This window comes from Malassezia globosa, assembly GCF_000181695.2.
Source record: "Malassezia globosa CBS 7966 chromosome Unknown mgl_sf_3.1, whole genome shotgun sequence".
Classification (NCBI taxonomy): Eukaryota; Fungi; Basidiomycota; class Malasseziomycetes; order Malasseziales; family Malasseziaceae; genus Malassezia; species Malassezia globosa.
The window spans coordinates 625,563-650,456 of NW_001849871.1; the positions used below are offsets into that span (position 1 = coordinate 625,563).

The 24,894-nt window shown below is 55.2% G+C and overlaps 10 protein-coding genes across 10 annotated transcripts; 7 read left to right on the forward strand and 3 right to left on the reverse strand.

Annotated features, from left to right (window-relative positions):
• Nucleotides 1-399: 399 nt before the first annotated feature.
• Nucleotides 400-1,638, forward strand: MGL_1614 (uncharacterized protein; the record flags this gene model as incomplete). Its single annotated transcript, XM_001731379.1, has 1 exon — nt 400-1,638. One exon carries the CDS (start codon nt 400-402, stop codon nt 1,636-1,638), a length of 1,239 nt encoding a protein of 412 aa, XP_001731431.1.
• Nucleotides 1,639-2,950: 1,312 nt separating this feature from the next.
• MGL_1615 (uncharacterized protein) lies at nt 2,951-4,621 on the forward strand (the record flags this gene model as incomplete). The annotated part of the gene is made up of 1 exon (XM_001731380.1): nt 2,951-4,621. One exon carries the CDS (start codon nt 2,951-2,953, stop codon nt 4,619-4,621), a length of 1,671 nt encoding a protein of 556 aa, XP_001731432.1.
• A 1,206-nt stretch (nt 4,622-5,827) lies between these two features.
• On the reverse strand, nt 5,828-7,795 carry MGL_1616 (uncharacterized protein; the record flags this gene model as incomplete). The annotated part of the gene is made up of 1 exon (XM_001731381.1): nt 5,828-7,795. One exon carries the CDS (start codon nt 7,793-7,795, stop codon nt 5,828-5,830), a length of 1,968 nt encoding a protein of 655 aa, XP_001731433.1.
• Nucleotides 7,796-8,534: 739 nt separating this feature from the next.
• MGL_1617 (uncharacterized protein) lies at nt 8,535-15,494 on the forward strand (the record flags this gene model as incomplete). Its single annotated transcript, XM_001731382.1, has 1 exon — nt 8,535-15,494. One exon carries the CDS (start codon nt 8,535-8,537, stop codon nt 15,492-15,494), a length of 6,960 nt encoding a protein of 2,319 aa, XP_001731434.1.
• A 969-nt stretch (nt 15,495-16,463) lies between these two features.
• On the forward strand, nt 16,464-17,099 carry MGL_1618 (uncharacterized protein; the record flags this gene model as incomplete). The annotated part of the gene is made up of 1 exon (XM_001731383.1): nt 16,464-17,099. One exon carries the CDS (start codon nt 16,464-16,466, stop codon nt 17,097-17,099), a length of 636 nt encoding a protein of 211 aa, XP_001731435.1.
• Nucleotides 17,100-17,594: 495 nt separating this feature from the next.
• Nucleotides 17,595-19,403, forward strand: MGL_1619 (uncharacterized protein; the record flags this gene model as incomplete). The annotated part of the gene is made up of 2 exons (XM_001731384.1): nt 17,595-17,708; nt 17,790-19,403. 2 exons carry the CDS (start codon nt 17,595-17,597, stop codon nt 19,401-19,403), a joined length of 1,728 nt encoding a protein of 575 aa, XP_001731436.1.
• A 480-nt stretch (nt 19,404-19,883) lies between these two features.
• Nucleotides 19,884-20,678, reverse strand: MGL_1620 (uncharacterized protein; the record flags this gene model as incomplete). Its single annotated transcript, XM_001731385.1, has 4 exons — nt 19,884-20,215; nt 20,270-20,354; nt 20,392-20,451; nt 20,487-20,678. 4 exons carry the CDS (start codon nt 20,676-20,678, stop codon nt 19,884-19,886), a joined length of 669 nt encoding a protein of 222 aa, XP_001731437.1.
• A 240-nt stretch (nt 20,679-20,918) lies between these two features.
• MGL_1621 (uncharacterized protein) lies at nt 20,919-22,899 on the forward strand (the record flags this gene model as incomplete). The annotated part of the gene is made up of 4 exons (XM_001731386.1): nt 20,919-20,978; nt 21,251-21,368; nt 21,477-22,648; nt 22,888-22,899. 4 exons carry the CDS (start codon nt 20,919-20,921, stop codon nt 22,897-22,899), a joined length of 1,362 nt encoding a protein of 453 aa, XP_001731438.1.
• Nucleotides 22,900-23,067: 168 nt separating this feature from the next.
• MGL_1622 (uncharacterized protein) lies at nt 23,068-23,949 on the reverse strand (the record flags this gene model as incomplete). Its single annotated transcript, XM_001731387.1, has 1 exon — nt 23,068-23,949. One exon carries the CDS (start codon nt 23,947-23,949, stop codon nt 23,068-23,070), a length of 882 nt encoding a protein of 293 aa, XP_001731439.1.
• Nucleotides 23,950-24,428: 479 nt separating this feature from the next.
• Nucleotides 24,429-24,716, forward strand: MGL_1623 (uncharacterized protein; the record flags this gene model as incomplete). Its single annotated transcript, XM_001731388.1, has 3 exons — nt 24,429-24,431; nt 24,500-24,558; nt 24,623-24,716. The coding sequence occupies 3 exons, from the start codon at nt 24,429-24,431 to the stop codon at nt 24,714-24,716; spliced, it is 156 nt and encodes a 51-aa protein (XP_001731440.1).
• Between the last annotated feature and the right edge of the window lie 178 nt (nt 24,717-24,894).

The window sequence follows — 24,894 nt, forward strand, 5'->3', positions numbered from 1 at the left end:
TTCCACAAACCAGGGAATGGCCAAATCACAGACGCGTCCCTCGCGACGGAAAAAAGCAAGTCGCGCCTGTTATCACTGCCAGAAAGCTCACCTTACTTGTGATGATTCACGTCCATGTCAACGGTGTGTGAGAAAAGGACTTGCCGACCAATGTGTGGACGGGTACCGGAAAAAGGCCAAGTATCTGTTAGAGGAGGATGAAATACCGTCGTCTGTGCCACCAATCATGGCACACGGGAAACCGGCACCGAATCCAAACGAAAATATGTTTCTCCCAAGCATACCTGACAAGCTCCCTGCGTCGTCTAGTCTCAATACAGGATATGCAGACCTGTTCTGTTAGAGCACATCCCACCTAATGGCGTGCTTCGCACTACACGTCCAAATCCGAACACACCGATGGCGCCCTCCCATTACGTGCAATCGGATCCGGGATCCCATTTACCCACTGATACCAGCAACCATGTGTCATGGGGAAACGAGCCTGCGTCATTGGAAAGCTCCATCTTGACTTCCATGATTCACGATCTCGATAGCGCGAAGCCCAGGGCCGATTCGCCCGATGGTCCGTCAATTCCAGCTATGGACCTAATGGAAAGTTATACCCATATCAGCAACATGACATCGGGGGATGATGCCCCTGGTGAATCGTCGTTAGCAGGTGCATATCATGCCGTGCCCGCTCCTCAGTCCAATCTGTTTGGCACCCCAGGTCAAAGCACATTTAGCCCGCTGACGTTCATGAATGCGCCTTCGAACGTACATATGTCCGATCCGCCCATGCTGGGCAAGGATGGCATAACGCCAGTGGCAGCCGCAGCATCTTCATCGTTTGGCACACATACCACACTACCAACGCCAAATAATCACAATCATATCCACACCAGCCATCATGGCCAGCACCATCAGCAACCGCGGCCTCAACAACAACAACAACCTCTGTCTTCTGATTCCCAGTCCATGAACCCAACGTCATCTTCTCTTCCACAGCCGCGGCCTGGCATGCCATACCGACCTGAGAGTGAACTGCAAGTGGAACAGCTGTGGAAGCAGCGAGTGTCGAAGGTATATCGAGACAATACGCGGCCCTTTCCTTATACCGAGGGATACCACATCTTGTTGAAATATGCGACGCAAAAGTACGAAAAGGCAGACGTTTTGCGAATCGTGCGTGCACTCGCCATCTATCGACCTTCCCTTATTGCACTGCAGATGCCACTCAGTGAAGAAGACGAGATCTTTGTCGAGCGTGCATTTCAGCGTACCATACTTGAATTTGAAAAGCTAATCTCTTTTTCTGGCACGCCAACCGTCGTGTGGCGCCGCACGTGTGAGATAGCCCTCGTGGGAGCTGAGTTCTGTATGCTGACGCAGTGGAGCAAGGAGGACTTGCTTGGCAAGTATATCTATCAGTTCATGGACAAAGAGTCTGTCTTGAATTATTGGGAAATGTTCGCGAGTCATGCATTTGAAAATACAACTCAATCAGTGATGACAAAATGCGTGCTTCTCTCTCCATCGAACAAGTCGATTCCTTGTACATGGTGCTTTACTATCAAGCGAGATCCTTTTGATTTACCTGGGTTTGTTGTGGGAAATGTACGTTATTGCCAGTGGCAAATGACTCGACGGTGCTAACGGAATGCGCACAGTTCTTACCTGTACTTTCATAATATCTTTGCAAGTTACGGTTCATTTCAACATGTAGCAGTATATCCCTCTTCGCCCGAGCTGCGTCTCAAAGCCATTGTGTCGCCACAATGACAATCTCGTCATCATAGCATCGTCGGCATACGACTTCGACTTTACGTGGAAAGGTAAGAGTCATGGTTTATCGATCAAAAGCAGGAAATTACTCGCCCCACCCCGGCGTTGACCCACGAGGATCAATTACTTGGGGATTTCGTGTTCGGCGAGCAGCATGTTCGGAATGCCATTGCGAATCGGGTAAATATGTGAGCAATTTGGACAGATCATTTCCCCTTCCGCCACATGCACTTCTAGTAGGACATGATGAAGCAATTGGAGAAACTCCTCACTAGGCTCCGATGTTATAAAATCTGGAGCCTGTTCCGGGAGGGTCGTATCGCCCAGCTGACGGGCCGTCGCGACCAATGCGGGCCATGCAAGTTTTGGCAAGAAGCCTTTGAGAAAGACGGGATTATACTCAGCGTCAATCAACTCCAGCTGAACATTGCGCAGCTGTAAAGGAAAATTGTTCGATGAAGAGCCGCAACCTTTCGCATGGCATGCGAGTAGATTATGCGTCAGCAAGCGCATTGAAGGCACCGAGATGGGGGGCAATTTTTTTTTTGTTTACTGTAAGATCGACGAGTCACTCTGGACCAACGGACGCTGGCTGTCACCCCAAAAAGGCACCAGCCCGCCGCCCGCCGAAACTTGCAGGAAGCCAGCGAGTGAAAATAAACTTTAAGATAAGGGCCCCGTGCCCTGCCAAGGCACGGGGCGACCGGTGGGGTGCACAACTCTTAGTCAGCTTCACAAGGAAGTCTTTCGGATTCCAGCGACATGGGCCGAAATAAATATGCAAATCTAAGTTCAAAAAAAAAAAAGCTGGGGCCCTAAAAGTAGCGTAGCGCTCCACGCGCGGGGAGGAAAGGGCCACATTCCACTAGAAAGTTTGAGTTTCTGGTGACAAGTGTTGCTTGCAGGTCAGTGCGTTGTGGGGCTCTTCAAATTCTCGATACACCCGGCTCCACCCGAGCAAATGAAAATAAACTGACAAATCAAATGGCTTCTTTCGATTGAATATGCAAGTGCACAGGCCTTTCGCATGCGTTCTATTCGCATAGGTTGGCCGGCTGGACGGCATGGCGTGCCTCGTCCCGGTTTGTGTGCACGGGCTTAAATCTATATATACGTGCGGGGAGAGCAGTCTTGTAGTGTCCCCGTCTTTACCAACTTGATCCTTCTCCATCCTTCAGTCAATATGGCTTCTCAGGGCAACCATCACGACGAACAAAACACGCACACGGAACCCTACCCACTCCTGGGTATGGACATTAGCATGTTCTCCAAAGCTGGTTTCGATATGGACCATGTGTCTCTGAAGCGCAATGCTCCTGTGGCTCAGCTGTACGAAGAGGCCGTGCGCAAGGAGGGTGCCGTCATTGCCTCAAGCGGTGCTCTCATCAACCTGTCTGGCAAGAAGACAGGCCGTAGCCCCAAGGACAAGCGTATTGTGTACGAGGAGACATCGAAGGACGATATCTGGTGGGGCCCCGTAAACATCAAGCTAGACGAGCACACGTTCGAAATCAACCGCGAGCGTGCTATTGACTATTTGAACACGCGCGATGACATCTACGTTTTTGACGGCTTTGCGGGCTGGCAACCCAAGTACCGTATTAAGGTGCGTGTGATCTGTGCCCGTGCATACCACGCGCTCTTCATGCACAACATGTTGATCCGTCCTACGCGCGAGGAACTCGAGAACTTTGGTGAACCGGACTTCACGATTTACAATGCTGGCCACTTCCCTGCCAACCGTTTCACGACGGGTATGACCTCTTCGACGTCTGTGGAGATCAACTTCAAGCGTCACGAGATGGTCATTCTTGGCACCGAGTACGCCGGTGAGATGAAGAAGGGTATCTTCTCCGTCATGCACTACCTGATGCCCGCGAAATTCGGCCAGCTCTCCTTGCACTCATCCGCTAACATGGGCGACAAAGGTGATGTGTCGATCTTCTTTGGTCTGTCGGGTACTGGCAAGACAACGCTCTCGGCGGACCCTTCGCGTAAGCTCATCGGCGATGATGAGCATGTATGGTCTGACCACGGTGTGTTTAACATTGAAGGTGGCTGTTATGCCAAGTGCATCAACCTTAGTGCAGAAAAGGAGCCTGAAATCTACGGTGCCATCCGTTTCGGCTCGATTCTTGAAAATGTGAAGTTTGACGAAGCGACGCGTGACCCTCTTTACGATGACTCAGAGATTACTGAGAACACACGTTGCGCCTACCCCATCGAGTACATTCCAAACGCGTTGATTCCTTGCATGACAACAACACAGCCATCAAATGTGATCATGCTCACATGCGATGCCTTCGGTGTCTTGCCGCCAGTGTCGAGGCTCACGTCAGAGCAGGCTCAATACCACTTCATTGCTGGCTACACTTCGAAGACGCCTGGAACGGAAGATGGTGTGACGGAGCCTTCGCCCACATTCTCGACTTGCTATGGTCAGCCATTCATTGTGCTGCCACCCCAGCGTTACGCCTCGATGCTGGCAGAACGCATGAGCCATGTCAATTGCAACGCCTGGCTAGTAAACACGGGCTGGATTGGTGGAAAGTACCGTGTGGGTCGTCGCTGTCCGCTCAAGTACACGCGTGCGATTCTCGATGCCATCCACGACGGCTCGCTCGCCAATGCGGAATACGATCAGTTTGCCCCAGGTGTGTTTGACCTGCGGGTGCCACGCGCAGTCAACAATGTGCCGTCAGAGGTGCTTAACCCGGCTAACTCATGGCCTGACAAGGCGGCCTTTGAAGCCGAGCTGAAGAAATTGGCTGGCATGTTCGCTGAGGCCTTTGTTACGCACGAGAAGGAAGTGAACCCCGAGGTGCTCAATGCTGGTCCTCACAAGACCCATTAAGCATATGTCTGTACGACAATGTCCTTCACGAAGTAATGTATGACGGGGAGGGGGACAGATGTCCCGCCGGCCTGCTCGGGTTTGTTCCGAGGGCAGTCTTTATACTGTAGTAGCAATCATAGATATGGTGATGATGAGCATGCCCTTTATCATGACGTGGAAGCCTGTTTTTGAAAGGGAATATGGATAAGCGAGCGAAAGTGACGGACTTTGGTAGCGCAAGTATCGATGACGATCGCGAGACTGGAGGCACACGGCGTGACGTCTGCGTGTTGTATTTTGCCAGTGCCGCTGACGACGTGGAGGGACGCGAGATGCAGGGCGGGGATTTATGCGTTATCGCCTTCGGCGTGTGTGAGAGATTGGGCGTTGCAAGTCACTTGACCTGGTTGGACCTGATGCAGCGGGGCTTTGCGTGACGTTAGCGCAGCGGCAGCCTCCGCTAGTTGACCGCATAGACCATGTCGAGTGCATTTGTGGCGTGGTTGCGTTCGCCAGCAGCACGCGAATACTTCTTTGTACGTCATCGCCCTGACTTGTGGTTAAAAGCGAATGTTGTACTGATGCAGGAAGTCAACGCATTTTTGGGGTCCCGTGGCGAATTGGGGCTTGCCGCTGGCAGCCATTGCTGATTTGAAGAAGGATGAAAGTATGATTTCGTGGAGTATGACGCCCACCTTGTGCCTGTACTCGTATGTAAAGAAAGAACACTGATTGTCTTGGGCTGCATCATGTACTAACGAAATGGCAGTTGTGTGTTTATGCGGTTTGCGTTGCGCGTCCAACCACGCAACATGCTACTCTTTGCTTGTCATTTGACAAATGCAACGGCACAAGGAGTTCAAGTCCTCCGACTGCTGGTACGTATTAAGTTTTGTGTCATGAACAATGCGATAACACAAATCCAGCGGTATCAGTTTAGGCAACGTGAGCAGGCCGTATCCGGTCCACAGAAGAGTGCTTAATGCGAAGGTATCCGTGTCACAGTACGAGGATGATAATGTGTGCAAGACACCACATCATATATAAACACAAATGCAGACACACAGACACACACACACAGACACGCACCCACATTTATATATATATTTATATATATATATATATATATATATATACATGCCTACATAGAAACGAAGGCGGCTATGAGGGAGGGAGGGGACGAGAGGATTAGAAAGGGTCAGGCTACATATTGTGGGCGAGTCCCTATTGGGACCGATTCGGTAGAAGGTCCTCTTGCTCTGCGCTGGGCGCTGCGGATTCCTGGGCAGAGCTTAGACCGGGAACAGTGAAATGTCGCGGATAAAATCCGGAAGTGTCATGAACGTATCCTTGCGATCGGATACGTGGCTTAAATAGGCCGAAGCCCTTGTGCTCGAGGAAGCGTGTCTTGGCAGGATGGGGGGAATCAGTTGGTTCGCGACGTCTCAGAGATGCATTCCGAGAAGGGCTCAGCTCAGTTGGATTGAGTTCATAGTAATGATCGACAATGCCCGTCGGGGATGCAAGAAGAACAGTATTGCCGCCATTGGTATCGTCGTCGTCGTCATCGTCATCATCATCATCATTGTCGATGACTTTCTCGTCCTGCTCGTCAGGCTCTTTCTCTTCGATCTCAAGGTCCCTTTCGAGAAACGATGATGCATCAAGTTCATACGATGGAGCTGCATGCAGATGGATGGCACTTTGGTTGCCCATATCGGCCGTATCATCGACGTCTAGGGGCGGGAGAGATAGCATCGAGTTGGGAGACGTGCGATCTGATGCGCGATTCTCGAGGATTGGCACAAGGACATGTGGATCGAGATTGTGCGGTTTGTCGAGCTCGGAGGACTGTCTTGCTTCGGAGGAATGATGATGTCCATGGCATTCGTCGCTGCCAGGAAGGAAATGGACATGCTGATGCTGATCTGAGGCAGGGTGCGACGGGGAGGATCCCGGATTCGTAAGCGTTGCAGTAGGGGGCGGCATGGGACGATCATACAACTGGTACCGCGGGACATTTGGATGGCAGCGGGAATGTGTCGTGAGTGGCTCCATACTTGTGTCCTGAGCGGACCGTTGATGTCGTGATGCCTTGCGAGAGCTTTTTGCACGCATGATACTGCCAACGATGCCCATGCCGCCGCGGATAGAGTCGACGCCAGGGTCTTCGATGTGCGAAATAGGATGCTCTTTTTCGAGCTCGTGGCCCATTTCCATTACACTCATGAGCATGGACGACTTTCTGTCAAGACCCTTTTGGCGGCGGAGCTCGTCGGGGTCCATCTTGCTTAGCTGCAAGAGCACAATGCCTGCACAGATGGTGAAAAAGCCGAAAACAATAGTAACAATCGTCACAGCATCTGCACGCATGCCTTGAGAGAGAATGACGGATGTGATGATGGTTGCGGCCGTGAAAATGACATAGTATGTGGGAGTGACAGCGGCTGTGTTGAAGAGTTCGAGGGCCTTGTTTAGATAGTTGATTTCAATAAGGAGTGTGACGATGACAAAGATTAGAAGGAAGTACGTGAACCAGTACTTGAACTGGTTGTGACCACGGATCGACAGAATGATAGCTGAGCCGAGTCCTGACGTGACACTAACACTGAGTCCGCCAATCACGCTGCAGACGGTAATGTACACAAGCATGTTCTTTTTGCCGTATTTGGGAGCCACGATAAACATGAGTACAAGTGCCGACACCACACAGATGCCAAGCCAGGTCAAGAAGCCGGGCGCGATAAAGAGGTGTTCGTATGAATGGATATTTCCATCGATCTTTTGTTCAGGCGCATTGATGGCAATGATCACAGAGCCTACGATACACAAGAAACAGCCGACTTTTCCAAAGAGGGTCAGATGTTCATGCAAGAAGATGGCAGACAAAATCGCGCACACCACAACGGATAGGGCACCCATGGGTGTTACCAGAACCGCATCGGCAAACATGTACGCGACAAAGTTGAGGACTTCGCCAAGGATCATGATGGTCATGCCTGTCCACCACATAGGGCTCTTTAGGTATGCATGGGACTCGCCAGCGGTTGTTTCATATTTACGTTGCGCTGCGATCAGTCCTTTTTTTTTGAACACAAATGATGAGCCGATGAACAGGCCGCTTCCTACGCCGAGGCCCAAGCCAATGAATTTGAATCCAGGGGGATTCGACTCTGGGTCACTCAGACTCATCCGGCTTGGGTGAAGCGAGCGTCGAACGGGTCAGGAAGTTGGCTTGTGGTGGGGGTGATATCTTCCTGTCCGGGACGTGGGTCTGAGTATGTTTGTTTGCACCCTCTCCGTTCGTTCCTTACTCTCTTCCCCTCAGACGCTTGTTGGTGCTTCCTTGTTGGGCTTTTCTGTGACAATGAAGCCCCTCTCTCCGACGCAAGGACGGATGGATGTGTTCGCGAGAGTGTGGTGAAAGGATTTGAATCCGCCTCTGGCCAATCAGAAGGAGGAAAGCGTTGAGCGGAGGGTGTGTATATACGTGTGGGCGAAGAAATTCGTTTGGCGCAGACGCTAGACGCACGCGTCCGCTGGGCTGGATGGGCATGATGTGGGATGACTTGGCCCCGCGAAAAACAATAGGTTAGATCGGTCCCATTCAACTAGGCAGGCTACTACACCCACCAGCGGACGAGGATGAGTCTTGCCTCCACCGCTGGGTTCACTGACCTCCACTATCATTGCAGGTTGTTGGGAGAGGGTGGAGGGGAGGTCTGACGTGACCCTCCCTCATTTCCACTGCTCAGCAGCTTTTTACCCCGTGCGAGCCGCGTTCGTCGTCTTCATTATTTTTCTCCCCCCCTCCTCTAGGCATATTTTAAAGTAGGTTGAGTGACACTGACACGACGCTCAGTCAGTCGTTGCTCAGACCACCGACGTACCATACCACCTCGCGAGCGTTACACGCACATTGGGCGGTGTTATGCATGCGAGTGCGAGCACGCCGAGTGGTGGTGGTGCGAGTGATGCGCCTTCGCGCGGAGGGATTGTTGAGCAGAAAGTAGAGGAGACGAAACGAGAAGGGGCTCAGATGTGCGATACCATCTCACCATGGCTTCGTGAAGAAGATGCTTTGAGAACTCCATCAACGGCGACAGGCGAAGGTGTGCTAAGGTCGTCGGTGAGCAAGACTGGCCCAGCGCCTTCTGTGCTCATGTCGCGAGTATTATCGTCGTCGTCGTCGTCGTCATCGTCGTTCTCGTCGTCATCGCCGCCGCCGCCACTGCCAGTGGCGCCACAGGTATCATCGTCAACGTCAACGTCAACGTCATCGGCGTCTGCGTCCGAGCCAGGATCTATGCCAGCGCCAGTGCCCCTGACTGTGCTGAGACAAGAGATGGGGCCAAGTACAAGGCTCGGACCAGCATCCACGTCAATGTCATCGATGCAACCGTCCGTGTCGTCACCCTCATTTTCATCGTCACAGGGCGGTGACGGCTCGCATGCCAAGACAGGTGTTTCGGAGGGCGGCAGTGCGAGTCGTGAATATAGCCAGCACGGTCAGCACGGCCAGCACGGCCAGCACGGCCAGCACGGTCAGCATGGTCAGCATGGCCTAGGTTTGCGCACGCTGAATCCATTCTCCTTGTTTCGTCCAGGGTCATCATGGCGGGCACGAAGCCATAGTGAGGACGAGAAGCGACAGATGACGACGTCGACGCCGTCGGGATCGATGCGCAAAGACAAGTTGGAGCGTACGAAGCGCCTTTGCATTCCGCGACATGGAAGCTTGTCGCGTCGCGTGAGTGCGGAGCTGGAGAAAAACACACCAGCTCTCTTTGAGCCATTCCACCGAGCGATATCGTTAGAGAACCCTGTGCATGCTGGACATGAGCACGGCGTGACGCTTGACACCAACCTCGATACGATTGGCGATATCATTGATCCATCGCGCATAGGCGCTGTTCCCTGTGCTGACGCGCATCTCAACACGGGCTCTGGTCGCTGCTTGAACCAAGAGCCACCATTGTTTCCTTGCACTGAGGGGAACGGGTCTACGACACCTACAGGCACTAGCTCACCAAGTTCGAAGTCGTCGACGCAGGGCTTACCTGCAACGATTCTGCCCACACTGTCCGAAGGAGTGCGACGGGACTCGCCTGGCTCGTCGAGTCTATCGTATGGTGGTGATGTGAATGACGAGCGCTCCTCGTCGTTGCTAAGCGACAAGCCATGTGCAAGCTGTGCGACTGATAGTAATGTATCACCCAAGGCACTGGCGCCTGCTCTTCAGTTTCCATCGGTGCCAGTGATGCCCGCGACGCGGACCAAGTCGTCGTGGTCGCCGTCGCCGCCGTCGACGTCATCGTCTGCACATCGGCCAAGCGTCTCTTCCTTGCACACTGCTGATCTTTCCTCGCGGCGTGCGAGACAAGTGTCGATGGACGAGTCTCTTGGACACCGTGCGTCGATGGGTGAAGGACCGAGCGCGCAAGACATGCGAGACGCGATGCAGTCGCCGAAGCCGCCACAGACGCCGACGCCCTCTGACGTGCGGCCCACACAAGCGCACTCGCCGTCCGCGCCGCGGCCGCAGCTGCTGTCGGAGCTACAGGCTGAAGCAGCCGCCCAACCAGCCGCACGTATGCCGCTGCCACCGGCGCAAGAACAAGCACAGTATCCGCCCAGTACGAATCCAGCGATGAGCATTGCGCCGTTCGTCATGACGCTCTCGTCGACAACGCCGACGGGAACGCCGTCATCCGAGGTGGCGCCGCCGAGTGGCAGCAGCAGCAGCAGGGCCGATGTGGCGCTCTCGTCGTGGCGGGCGCCGGAAAGCTGGGCCGTCGTGTCGCCATCGGGAGAGCAAGACATGAAGAATGTCGTGGGTGAATATGCAGAGGATGAAGAGCCTGTGCCGCCGCACACGTCGAGTGCTGGGTCTGATCATGATGGCTCAGTACTATCACAGGTTGTGATCTACGAGCCGGCCATGGACCTATCGACACCGCCGTTGCAAACGTCCATGCGGACGAATCCATTTGACGAGCCGGGCACAGAGTCCAAGAGGCCGCGGTTCTTCCGTCGTGCCATGTCGCGAACGCCGCCGCCAGCACATGTGCCGGGACTGGGGCAAGGCATCACACCTGTTCACGGCGCTGGCCCGGCCTCGTCGTCGTCGTGGTCGCCATCGCCCACGTCGACAGCAGGTGGGACGGGTATGCAGCTGCCGTCAGGGGCAGGGACAAGCAGTGCCGAGGGGGCGGGCGATGCGTCGTCAGCGTGCACGCCGACGACGACGACGACGACGACGACGCCCTATTCAAGCACGAAAATGGCGCTCATGTCTGTGGGGAACGCAGCGTTTGGACGGCGGCATCGTACGCCGCACTTGCCATTTTTGCGTTCACGTCGGGGCGTGGGAAGCGGTGGCATGGGCGGCGGACACGCTGGTCCGAGTCCGAGTCTCAGTCCCGGGCCCGGGGCCGGAGCCGGAGCCGGAGCTGGAGCCGGTCCTGATGCGGTCGCTCGGTATGTGACGATGCACGGGGATGCGCCGTTGCCGTTGGCCGCACGGAATCCACCCGCGCCACTGGTGTTTCGCTCCACGGATGTGGATCCTGTGGCGCCCACGGGCAAGACGTTCATGCGGGTGTACCAGCAGAACGACACGTACGTGATTATATCGTGTGCGGTCGAGACGACGGCGTCGGAAATTGCGTATGCGCTGGGACGCCACGCAACGAGCGTCGCCGACACGAAAGGCCATCGTCTGTTTCTGTATGAGCGCGGGACGGATCGCCCGCTCGCACCGAGTGAAAGGCCGGTGCGGATCTTCCGGCGGCGGCTGATCCAGGCTGGCTATACGGATGCAGATGGCCTTGATGAGCTGGGGCGCCAGGATCTGAGTTTCCTGCTGAGGTTCGTGTATCGAGCGGACCGAGCGCCGACTTTGAGCATAGGGATGCTCAAGGACCAGGACCACACGTACAAGCACATGAACCTGCAAGGCATGCACCTCACGATGATACCCGTACCTGTGTACCGGTGTGCACAGTGGATCGTGAGTCTGGACCTGTCGATGAATCCGCTGACGGACCTGCCGATCGACTTTGTGCAGCTGTGCACGTCGCTGCGGATGCTGCGGCTGTCGTCGCTCTCGCTCAAGCGTGTGCCGGAGGGCGTGGTGTCGATTCCGCAGCTCACGCAGATCGACGTCAGCTCGAACCGACTCGTGGACCTGGAGCATATCCCGCTGCACCAGCTGGCGCAGCTGCGGGTCATCCGCGCGACGAACAACCGCCTCTCGTCGGCGCCGTCGTACGTGCCGAGCATGGGCGCGCTGCAGTACCTGAACCTGTCGAACAACCGGCTCGACACGTTTCCTGCGCGGGTGTGTGCGATTCCGAACCTGCGGGATCTCGATCTGTCGTTCAACGCGATCAGCATTGTCCCGTCCGACGTGCACCGGCTCACGAAGCTCGAGCGCCTCATCCTCGTGGGCAACAGCATCAGCCGCCTGCCGGCCGAGATGCAGTCGCTCGTGTCGCTGCGGGTGCTGGATGTGCGGCACACGAACCTGCACATGCTGGGCGATGTGATGGCGCTCCCGCGACTCGAGTATGTGCTCGCGTCGCACAACTACGTCACCAGCATCGAGGGCGACGTCGGCGAGGCGCTCAAGACGCTTGACTTTGCGCACAATCCGCTCACACGTGCCCAGCTGTCGGCGCCTGTGCCGTCGTCGCTCACACGCCTCGACCTGTCGCATGCGAATCTCGTCACGATCAACGAGAGCCTCTTCCGCTCGGTGCCGGAGCTGCGGCAGCTCGTGCTGGACCACAACCAATTTGCGTCGCTCCCGCCGCTCGGCTCGCTCGGGAAGCTCGAGTGCCTGAGCTGTGCGACAAATGCGCTCACGCAGCTGCCCGACTCGATCGGCTCGTTGCGCGCGCTGCAGCGCCTCGATGTGCGTGACAACAACCTGCGCTCGCTGCCTGCGAGTGTGTGGCGGTGCCAAAGTCTGCGTGTGCTGAATGCGAGCTCGAACATCCTCAGCTCGCTCCCGATGCCCGACGGCGGCGCGCTCGACACGATGCCCCTCGCTGCGTCGCTCGTGCACCTGAGCGTGGCGGACAACCGGCTGTCGGACGATGTGTTTGCCGTGCTGATGCACCTGCCGCGCCTCGAGCTGCTCAACCTGTCGATGAATGAGATCTACGAGGTGCCGTCTGGTGCGCTGCTCGCGCTGCGTGCGCTCCGGCAGCTGTTCCTCTCGTCGAATAGCCTGGGTGCGCTCCCCGCCGAGGACCTCGAGGCGCTGCAGCACCTGCACGTGCTCTTCCTGAATGGAAACAAGCTGCTGTCGCTGCCGGCGGAGCTCGGCCGGCTGAAGCAGCTGCGGGCAATCGACGCCGGGAACAATGCACTCAAGTACAACATCGCCAACTGGCACTATGACTGGAACTGGAATGCGAATCCCGAGCTGCGGTACCTCAACCTGTCGGGCAACCAGCGCTTCGAGATCAAGCCCAAGATCGCCGATGTGAATGGCCGCGAGAAGAACCTCGCCGACTTCAACCGCCTGCACCATCTGCGCCTGCTCGGCCTCATGGAGGTCACCATGACGCACCAGCCGCTGCCTGACGAGACGGACCACCGCCGCATCCGCACGACGCTCGCGCATGTGAATGCGATGCCGTACGGCATTGCCGATTCCATCGGCTCGCATGATGCGCTCCAAGTGTTTGACCTTGTCGTGCCGAGTTTCCGCCGCGACGAGAACGAGTCCCTGTTTGGCCTCATCGAGGGCCGCGCCCACTCGTCGCTCGCCGGCACGCGCATCGCCCGCTTCATGACAGATCACTGTGCGCGTGTGCTGGAGGACGAGCTCGTGCGCCTTCCGTCGTCGACAAACGCGCCGAACGACCTGGTTCCGATCGCCATTCGCCGTGCGTTTCTTCGTCTGAACCAGCTGTATGCGGAGTACATTCTTCGTGTGCATGCCGAGCATGCGACCGGGTCGGCCGTGCGTAGCAGCAGCCATGGCAGCAGCCACAGTCACTTTCATGGCTCTAACGCCGGCGCTGCTGGCGCTACTGGCGACGCCTCTGCCCACACGCACTCGTCGCAGGAGGTGTTCTGGGGCTGGGGCTCAGGCTCGTCGCGCGACATGCATCTATGGCAGTCCAGTGCGACGGCGCTCCTTGCGTACCAGCGACATCGCACGCTGTACATTGCCAACATCGGCAACGCTGTCGCTGTGCTCTCGCGAGCAGGCGGCTTTGTCCGTGTGCTCGGCAAGCGGCACGATCCCTTGAATCGCGACGAGACGCAGCGCATCCGCGCGGCCGAGGGCTGGGTCTCGCTGCGCAACTACGTAAACGACAAGACGGACGTCGCGCGCGCCTTCGGCCTCTTCCAACTGACGCCTGTCATCACCGCCTGTCCGTCCGTGCTGAGCATTGAGCTCATCGATGCGGACGAATTCGTCATCATCGCGAACACGGAGCTGTGGAAGTTCCTCTCGTACCAGATGGCCGTCGACATCGCGCGCATGGACCGCGAGAACCCACGCCTCGCGGCCCAGAAGCTGCGCGACCTCGCGATTGCGTACGGCGCGAAGGACCATATCTCTGTCATGGTCGTCACCGTCGCAGGGCTCTTTCATGAGCGGCTCAATGCGCATGTGCAAAATGCGCATGCGTCGCAGCGGGGCATGGACAGCACGAAAAAGATGCTGCGCCGTGGCCGCAACGACCTGGACAGCACGCTTGCTCGGCTCGAGCGCGAGGTGCTTCCTCCGATCGGCCAAATTGCTCTGGTGTTCACCGACATCAAGAACTCCACCCTGCTCTGGGAGACCAACCCCAGCATGCAGTCGGCCATCCGCCTGCACAACCTGCTTCTCCGCCGGCAGATGCGCAGTATCGGCGGCTACGAAGTCAAGACCGAAGGCGACGCGTTCATGGTGTCGTTCCAGTCCGTCAGCGCCGCTTTGCTCTGGTGCTTCAGCGTGCAGATGCGCCTCCTTAGCATCGACTGGCCCCAAGAAATCCTCGACTCACCCACCACCCAGACCGTGTACTCGGACGACGGCACGCTCCTGTACCGAGGCCTGAGCGTTCGCATGGGCGTGCACTGGGGCTGTCCCGTGTGTGAGGTCGATCCCGTCAACAACCGCATGGACTACTTCGGCCCCATGGTCAACCGTGCGGCGCGCATCAGTGCCGCAGCGGACGGCGGTCAGATCCTCGTGAGCCGCGATGTGATCCAGGAGCTCGAGCGCGTCTTTGACATGTACAAGGAACATGAACACCTGCCCCACACGGCCGGCAGCGAGGCAGCGCCGCAGTCCTGCACGCCGCGCGACGTCGTCTTTCTGCGCCGACTGGGTTTGGGCATCATCTCTGTCGGCGAGCGGCGCCTCAAGGGCATCGAAGCACCCGAGCATCTCTCTCTCGTATACCCCAAAATGCTCGCTGCCCGCTACACGCATCTCTCCGGCGCGCGTCGCAGTAGTGGGCTTTTCCAAATGTACGAGCCGACGCAGGAACTCCTTGCACTCGCGCAGGTGAAGCAGCTGGGCTATCTTTGCTTGCGTCTCGAGTCGCTCTCGAATCAGCGCTGCTTCCCTGGCATCGATCCCAACGACCCTTGGTCCAATGCCGTCTACGAGGGTCGTCGCAAGCCGACACAGCCTGTGCCAAGCTCCCACCGCAACGCCCTCGTCGAGTCCTGCATTGCTCAAACGCCTGACATGCTCATTGTGGCTTCGCGCGAAGACGCTACGGACGCGGAACTTTTCCCTATTTTGCGCCAGCTTATTACCCGTATCCGCAACAGCATCCACACCATTGCTCTGGACTTTGCGCGCAATAGCATGCACACGCCACAGGCTCAGCAGGCTCTGTCGATCCTATTTGACGCCTTGGACGAGTAAGCCGTCAGCGCGGTGCGTAAATCACGTGCCATGGCGTCTCTCTCTCTTTCATCCGCGAAAATCGTTGCGTACTCGTTTCCTTGGCAGGCCGGCCGCCACGCCACTCTTCTTGCTGACAAATTCGCCAAGGAGTCATGTAGATGATTTGTTTCATAGGTTCCATCCTTCGGGTAACGGCCCTATCACATCCACTCGTTGCGAGGCACGTGCCATCTTGGCCAAAGCATGCGCGCGCTCGGCTCGGGCTTGTCCGTGTGCTTGGGTGTGCGTATGTATGTGTGTGTGTGTGTGTGTGTGTCTCGCTGTGTGTAATTACGCGTGCGTGCGTGCGTGCGTTTGTGCAAGTTCGTGCGGGCGCGGGCAGGCAACGCCGGACCCTCTTGGCTTGGATCGAACGCTTCGGAGGTTGGGCGGGTTGATTGGGCCAATCTTTTTTTTTTTTACCCCCCTCCCCTTTCCTCCCTCTCTCCTTTCCGTACCACACACGTTCACACACGCACACACTCACCTCTTTTCCACATCCACACACTTCCACACCACTTTACTTGTGTTTCTCTAAATCATTATGTCGTACATTCAAAACTTCACGGGTGTCTCGTACCCTATCCACTCGACTGTTGAGTCGGTCAAGGATACGGTCAAGGACACCGTCAAGGATGTCAAGGGCGCCGTCAACGTGCAGTCACCAGTAAAGCCCGCAGGCCCAACCGGCGTCGACCTGTACGCGCGTTTCGCCCTCGCTGGCTCGCTCTGCTGTGGTATTACGCACGGTGCCATGACCCCGATTGACGTCGTCAAGACGCGTATTCAGCTCGAGCCTACCGTGTACAACAAGGGTATGTTCGGCAGCTTCCGCCAGATTGTCGCTACGGAAGGTGCCGGTGCTCTTCTGACCGGTCTCGGCCCGACGGCTATGGGCTACTTCCTCCAGGTGGTTTCAAGTTCGGCGGTTACGAACTGTTCAAGAAGATGATCGTCGAGCAGCTTGGCATGAAGACGTCGCAGGAGAACCGCATGTCCGTGTACCTGGCTGCCTCGGCTCTTGCCGAGTTCTTTGCTGACATTGCTCTGTGCCCTCTGGAAGCCACACGTATCCGTCTCGTCTCGCAGCCGACCTTCGCTAACGGTCTTGTTGGTGGCTTCGCCCGCATTGCCCGCGAGGAGGGCATTGGCGGCTTCTACGCCGGTTTCGGCCCCATCCTGTTCAAGCAAGTGCCCTACAACATGGCCAAGTTCGCCACGATGGAGATTGTCCTCGAGAACGCGCTCCACATGTATGGCAAGACCAAGGCACAGCTCTCGCACTCGGAGGCTACGGCGTTCAACCTTGGCTCTGGTCTGATCGCCGGTTTCGCCGCTGCGACCATCTCGCAGCCCGCCGACACGCTCCTTTCCAAGGTGAACAAGACCAAGGCTCTCCCTGGCGAGACGACCACGGGCCGTCTCATCAAGATCGCCAAGGACCTCGGCCCTGTCGGTCTCTTCACGGGCCTGACGACCCGTCTCGTCATGGTCGGTACGATGACCGCCCTCCAGTTCGGTATCTACGGCCAGATCAAGACGGCTCTTGGCGCCACGAACTCTGTCGAGATCGCCAAGGCATAAGTAGTGTCTGGTCTGTAGTGGATAGGCATACAACAAGCGTACGTGCTGACCCATATCGACCTAGTGGGAACGTGGCCCGCTGCGCTCAAACGTGTCAGTGACGCATTCTTCTGTTGTCTGTGGTGTTGGTTCTGGCCATCCACAGCACAGCTCATCTGTGTTGCCTACCGCGCTCAGGACCGTGGGCTGGCTGGCTGGCTGGCCCATGCCGCGTCTCGGCGTTCGCACACCGTCCACAAGTGCACGCATACGCGGACACGAACACATCTCGACGGCCGTGCAGGCATCACGTGGTTATGGTGGAGGATATGCCTGTTTTCCCTGCTGCGGCCGCGGTCTCGATGGCGCAATCTTGAGGTATCGCCCGCACGGGTTTTATGCATGTGCATGAAACGCACGCACGCCATCCACGGGGGAGTGGAAAGTGGGATATAGATAGGACTTGATGAAATCGAGATCTCTCCTCGTCCAACTCCGATCCCCCCCTTTCCCAACATGGTCAATCCTCCGCACGGTGGTGTTCTCAAGGATCTTCTTGCGCGTGATGCCCCCATGGCAGAAAAGCTTCGTGAAGAAGCAGAGTCTCTACCCGAGATCATGCTCAATGGTGTACGTACAAAGTCTCCGCGCCATACAGCGCATGCCTCCTCTCACCTCGCATGACTAACTCTCTATCTTTCTCTATGTTAGCGCCAATTGTGTGATTTGGAGCTCATCATCACTGGCGGCTTCTCTCCTCTGGAGGGATTCATGAACAAGGCCGACTATGAAGGCTGCTTGACCAACATGCGTCTGGCCAGCGGTGCACTCTTCCCTATTCCTGTGACACTGGATGTGTCGAAGGAGCAGGTCGAGACTCTTGGCCTGAAAGAAGGTGCGCGCGTCGCGTTGCGCGACGCGCGCGATGACACTATCATTGCCATTCTGACCGTCTCGGACCTGTACGACGTGAATGTGTCTCGCGAGGCCGAGCTTGTCATGGGGGCTGACGACAAGGCGCACCCAGCCGTCGCATTCCTCTACCAGAACGCCAAGGACTACTATGTGGGCGGCAACGTTCAGGCTGTGGCCAAGCCGCAGTACTTCGACTACGTCGAGCTCCGCTACACGCCTGCTGAGTTGCGCCACCACTTCAGCAAGCTTGCCTGGCCGCAAGGTCAGTGGCCTTCACAGACTAGTAACCCGATGCACCGTGCCCACCGTGAGCTGACCGTGCGTGCAGCGCGCCAGCTTCAGGCCAATGTGCTGATCCACCCCGTCGTCGGTCTCACTAAGCCCGGTGATGTCGACCACTACACACGTGTGCGTGTCTATCAAAGCCTCATGCCCCGCTACCCGAAGGGCATGGCGCACTTGGCTCTGTTGCCGCTTGCCATGCGTATGGCTGGTCCTCGCGAGGCACTGTGGCATGCCATTATTCGTAAAAACTTTGGTGTGACGCACTTTATCGTCGGTCGTGACCATGCTGGCCCCGGCAAGAACAGCCAGGGTGAGGACTTCTATGGCCCGTACGATGCACAGGATCTTGTCAAGAAGCACACCGATGAGCTGGGCATCGAGATGGTGCCGTTCCAGATGATGACATACCTGCCAGACTTGGACGAATACCACCCAGTCGATGCCGTGCCCGAGGGCGCCAAGACACTCAACATTAGCGGCACTGAGCTTCGCAAGCGCTTGCGTTCAGGCGCGCCGATCCCCGACTGGTTTAGCTATGACAGCGTTGTCAAGACGTTGCGCGAGAGCTACCCGCCCAAGACAAGCCAAGGTTTCACCATCCTGCTCTCGGGCTTGCTGAACTCCGGCAAGGACCAGATTGCCAGTGCATTACAGGTCAAACTTCATGAACAGGGTGGCCGCAGCGTCTCACTCCTGCTTGGTGACACGGTGCGTCACGAGCTCTCCTCTGAGCTCGGCTTCTCGCCTGAGGACCGCCACAAGAACCTCCAGCGAATTGCTTTCGTCGCTAGCGAACTCACACGTGCTGGTGCTGCAGTCATTGCTTCACCTATTGCGCCATACGAGCACTCGCGTCAAATGGCCCGCGACACGATTCTTAAGGGCGGTGGCTCGAACAACTTTTTCCTGATCCACGTTGCAACGCCCCTGGAGTACTGTGAGAAGCATGACCGCCGCGGCAACTATGCCAAGGCCCGCCGTGGTGAAGTCAAGGGCTTCACCGGTGTCGATGACGTCTACGAGGCCCCCAAGGACGCGGACTTGGTCGTCGACTTGTCGCAGCAGAGTGTGGCTGAGATTACACACTCTATCGTGCTCCTTCTGGAAGCGAATGGCCTCATTTGAGTTCGCAGCTCAGGCTTAAGAGGCCGGATAACGTAGTCAAATAGGTCGGTGCAGATAATCCCTTATTTAAAAAAAATTTCTTATTCTGCTGGAACTTAAAGGAACTTATTTGGCTTTCCTCCTGCCTGGTAAGGCAGGAGGCAACTTGCCAGAGTGGTTAATGGGTGAGACTTGAATTCAGTTCATGTCATCTCATGGGCTTCGCCCGCACAGGTTCGAACCCTGTAGTTGTCGCTTTTTTACTACCACCTCAACTCCACCCCGCTCATCTATTAATTCGAGTTGGTGGAATCATTTAGCTTCCTAACGATCCATGAGGGATGCCTTTGGCTTTGATTCATCCATACATTTTAAAATGCTTGTCTCCTAACGAACATGTCCTATCTAGTACCTATTTCTTCTCAAGTACAAGTCGACATGTGCCCTACTATATAATATCACAATGGTGTGGTATGTCTCCATACTTTTTCCAACGAGCGCCTACCCGTTGGTGTTTTCGTCAGGCATAGACTGATCGCCAAAGCCATCTCCCTCAGCTTCAATATCCACATCAGCATCATCATCATCACCTTGAGTATCGACATGAGCGTCCGTCTCAGCGGTAGCGTCGCCTCCGTTCATAGCATTTCTCGTGTTCGCCTCCATCTCGGTCCCTGCGTCCTCATCTCGTGCCTTTCCAGCTTCGTTTTGAGCCTGATCAGACTCTGTATGATTTCTCTCTTCACGCATCTTCATAGCCATAGAAAGAGGTATTGTGTTAGGCACAATATCCCTTAAAAAGTCCATGTATTCGTTCTGTGCAACAGCTTTAGCTGCAGAAAAGTCAGAAAACCAGTTTTTTTTTTTTTTCAAAAGACAAAACATACCCATATCATCGTAGCGGATCATTCGTCGTTTGTCTAAACGTGCATTTGTGCAACCCTCTTCGACCAGCTTCTTAACAAAGAGCTCCTACAGGCTCGTGGTCAATCCGTCTATGCACACGTACCGTCGCTGCACTAATAAGAAATGTTGCTTCCTTGCTGCAGATATCCACTGAAGTATCGGCCTGTTGCGAGTCATGAGCTTCGTACACAAACATACCTTGATGATCTTACTGATCCGAGCCATGGGAAACACAGTCGTTCCCTTTTGCGGTGGCGCAACAGGTCGAGATCCGCGCCGCGTTCCTCCTGATTTCAAATCTGGCGCGGTTACATTTGTCTCTGCGATAGTCCGTTCTGTCGATTCGACTGTTTTCTGTGTCTCGGCATGGGAATTCATATTATCGCTCATGATTGTCTGGCGTTGTCTACCACGTCGCTCCCACCGACAACGCGCTCCACAGGAATCGGCGGTGAGGCGTGGCAACGCGTTAAAAGAGATCGGGCCGTCCTCGCGTCCACACTCGAAAAAAACCCTCCATCATAGGCTTGTCTTGGCTAATGCGCGTCGCCCAGGTAATATAATTCTCCACATCGAGTGCGTTTGTTGCTCTCGATGTGGAAGTGGCACTCTATCTTGCATCCTAGCGCGATGGATGGGCACGAGAATGGTGAAGAAGATCACGGGGTGCGAGATTCTGTCCCTTGGGAGGTACGTGACATTCTCAAGTTTGAGAAAGAGTCTCATGACCCTATAGAGCTACCTTCATCGCGATGCTGTTTTGTTGGCTATTGATTGCGGTCCGAGTATGCACGTCAAGACCGATGGGCAGGTCGAATCACCGTTGGTCATGGCACTCCGTGCTGCAGCACGCCTCATGGAAATTAAGCTAGTCAGTTCTCCGAAAGATCATGTCGGTATTCTACTGTGGAATACGGTATGTGAATGTTCAAGATCAAGCGGCTCACAAGACTTGCTTTCAGACTGTATCACGTATGTCGACGCAGACCAAGAGTCACTTTTATCCCCATACAATCGAGTACGCAAGTGTCAGACAGGTGAATGTGCCTGTGACATATGAGCTTCAACAACTTATTTCTGGTACGTCTGCTCTCGTGCCATGGCCGGGCGTGTCACACATCTGCCACATCAGTTGCTAACGCGTTCTTTACTCCTCTGATTCTTCTTCTTCTTACGCGAATTTTGTAGCCATCCAAGCTGATTCTTCTGTGGGAATTCGTCGATTTGGTCCTTCTGATACACAAGTACATATGGAACATGTCTTCACAAATGCCATGAACATGATCACAGCGTCTGCCAAGGCAGGGACGCGACGAGTCTTTTTTATCACAAATCAAGACAACCCACATACTGGGCCCGGGAAGCAACAGATTCAAAAAGCATGCATTGATCGTATTCGCGATTACTATCGTCGAGGTATTGATTTGGAGCCGTTCTTTATCAGTGCACCTGGTACTCCATTCCAAATAAACACATTCTATGCAGACATACTGGGCGTGTATGATGATGGCCTCCTAACAGACACGCTACGCCCGTGGCGTCTTCGTCAATGGCAAGACCAAAATGTGTCGAAAAGCGCTGCATGGGACTCTGCATCAAAATTCGCAGAGCTCGAAGAACAAATCAGCAGCCGTGAGGTGCCAAAGCGCGTCGTGTTTGATGTGCTGTTGGATCTTGGGCCTTTGTCTAAGACTATAGCAAACTCGCCTGTCGACGATTTACATGCCAAAACGCCTCAAGCATCGCGCTGGCGTATTCATGTCAAGGGGTACAATGTCATTTCCGAGGCGACGCGCGACCTACCGGTCAAAGTTACATCTTACGGCCAAGAGGATCCTTTTGACGTGTATGAGATTGTGAATGTGGGCAAGCCATGTGAGGCTGTGACAGGCGAGCCCGTCAGGCCTGAGGACACGGAGTCCGTTTTCCCGTTATGTGACAGTGACTCTGCGCGTTCGTGTGTCTCCTTTTCTGACGCTGAGCTGAAGCAGATCCGCCAATTTGGATGCATTCCAGGATTGCTTCTTCTCGGCTTCAAAGACCGCTCTACGCTGCATTTTTACGAAAACACCAAACATTCATACTTCTTGTATCCTTCGGACCTCGAGCATCCCGGCAGTAAGTGTGCATTTGCCGCTTTGCTTCACTCGATGTTGTCGAAAAACAAGGTCGCTCTCACGCTATTTATGCCGCGTGAGAATGCTGTACCGGCCTTTGCTGTGCTTCTGCCTCAAGCGGAGGAACTCGATGCTAGCGGCCATCAGTACCAACCTCCCGGCATGCACCTCATTGTGATGCCCTTTATCGATGACATCCGCGAGCCTCCATCATTGCATGCTCTTTCTGCAAACTCGGATGAAGTAGGTGCTGCAAGCAAGATCATCGAAAGCTTTCAGCGTCGAGATCCATTCAATCCAGACGTTTTTGCGAATCCGGCACTTCAGTTCCATTACGAAGTGCTAATGGCTCAGGCATTCCATCGTCCAGCGCCCATATATCGCGATACCATCATGCCCGATTATGACTTGATCGAACGGCGTTCGCGCGACGTTATTCAAGCGTGGAATGCATCGATTCAAGCGGACACACGCATAAGTAGCTCACGGCATGACGTGCAAGCGGGCGTTCAAGACGACATGCTCCGGCAGATGCATCGAGAGGGCACACTGGGTCGAATGACGCTGGTGAATCTGAAGCAGGCATGCGATCTGTACGGCCTACCAAAATACGGACGTAAAGCAGACGTCATATCCACACTATCGACCTACCTGTCTATGCACTAAAGGCGTAAATCAGGAAACAGGTTTTTGAACGAGCGTGGGTCAAGAGAGCTCTGTGGGTATGGAAGCCAAGCACTCCGGAAGTGCATTTGACCGCCATCGACAGCAATAACCTGCCCAGTAATCCAATTTGCCGCTTCGCTAAAGAGGAAGACGGCTGCATTCGCGATATCTGTCCGTTCGCCAATGCGCTGAGCCGGTATAAACGCTTTCACCATGTCATCTGAACCTTTAGGTACAAGCCGACTCGCGCCTTCTGTACCAGCAATGAAACCCGGTGCAATACAGTTACTCCGCACGCCAAATGGACCAAGCTCAACGCAAATGACATTTGACAAGGCGTCAACACCTGCCTTCGCCGCCGACGGGGCGGCTTGCCATGGCAGGCCTGAGTAGTGCAGCGTGGCCGAAATATGTAAATATGTGCCGTGCGTGCGCTTCACTTCAGCCATCGTTGCACGCACAGTATTGTACGTGCCTACCAAATCAATTTCCAGCACTGTGCGGAACGCATTGGATGACAGGCCTTCGAGGGGAGCCATAAAGTTGCCTGCTGCGCCGCAGATGACGAAATCGATCTTGCCAAACTTGTCAATCGTCTGCTTGACGACTTGCTCCATTGCTTCGAACTTTCGCACATCACCTGGCGTCGCTATGGCTTCAGAACCTGTGTCACGCGCAAGCTGTTCAGCCGCTTCACGCAAACGATCCGCTTTCCGCCCCACAATGGCCGCTTTGCACCCCAGACGCATGAGCGTTTCTGTAATGTGATAGCAGATGCCTGACCCCCCACCGGTCACGAGCACGACCTTGCCGTGAAATAAGTCTGGCTTAAATACATCGAGAGCAGGCACGGCTTTGTGCGAAAATGAAGAAGCCATCTTGATAGTTTAAGGAGGAGTACTTGTCCGGTATGTCGGCTGTGAAAGATGATTAGGACAGGTTATCGGTTGGTGAGGCCACAGATAGGGCTCGTCTTCCAATCAGGACAATCCTCTCAAATTGGCCCATGCAGGCAATTGTATTTTGATTACCCGCCGGCCACTTCCCCACCTTGATCGCTAAGTCTGGCACATCGGCCACATGTATGCACGGCATTACATAAATACGCGCTGGCCGTGTCAGCGCCGAAGTAGGGCACGAAATCCGACGCCAAGATAAACGGACTGTCGACTAAATTTGGTCGGAGGCATACTATCTCCACTTCCATAATAGCGTGCCACTAATATGTTCATCATGTGACCTCTAGTTTTACACGTGATTCACTCAGACCGCCCCTCACGCCCATCGTCGGTGGAAATGGTACAGGCGCACTGCCAGTGTTTCGTCTCTTCTACCTAACGTTGGTTTCGTTGCACTCATGGTACGTAGTGAGCTGCACTGTCGCGGTCATGCACAACATTGAACATTGTTTTTGCTAACATTTGGTAGCCATCGCATAAGACGTTCCGCACCAAGGTCAAGCTCGCCAAGGCCGCCCGCCAGAACCGGTATGTTTTAACCAACGACACGTCACGCTAGAGTTGCTCCGGACATTGCTGACATCGCATGCAGCTCGATCCCTAACTGGTTCCGTATGAAGACGGACAACAAGATCCAGTACAACAAGAACCGCCGTCACTGGCGCCGCACGAAGCTCTCTCTCTAAGTTGAGTGCAGAGACGTTTCTTGTTGTCTTGCTTGTGCGACCTAGATTTCTCACATTTTTTTTCGCTCACTGTGCCTATACATTCTCCCGGGCGCTTGTGCCCAAGCCTTTAGGATGATATGAGTCGATACTGAGAATCCGCACTTGCTGCAGTGCAACTGCAGCACTGCATTTCTCG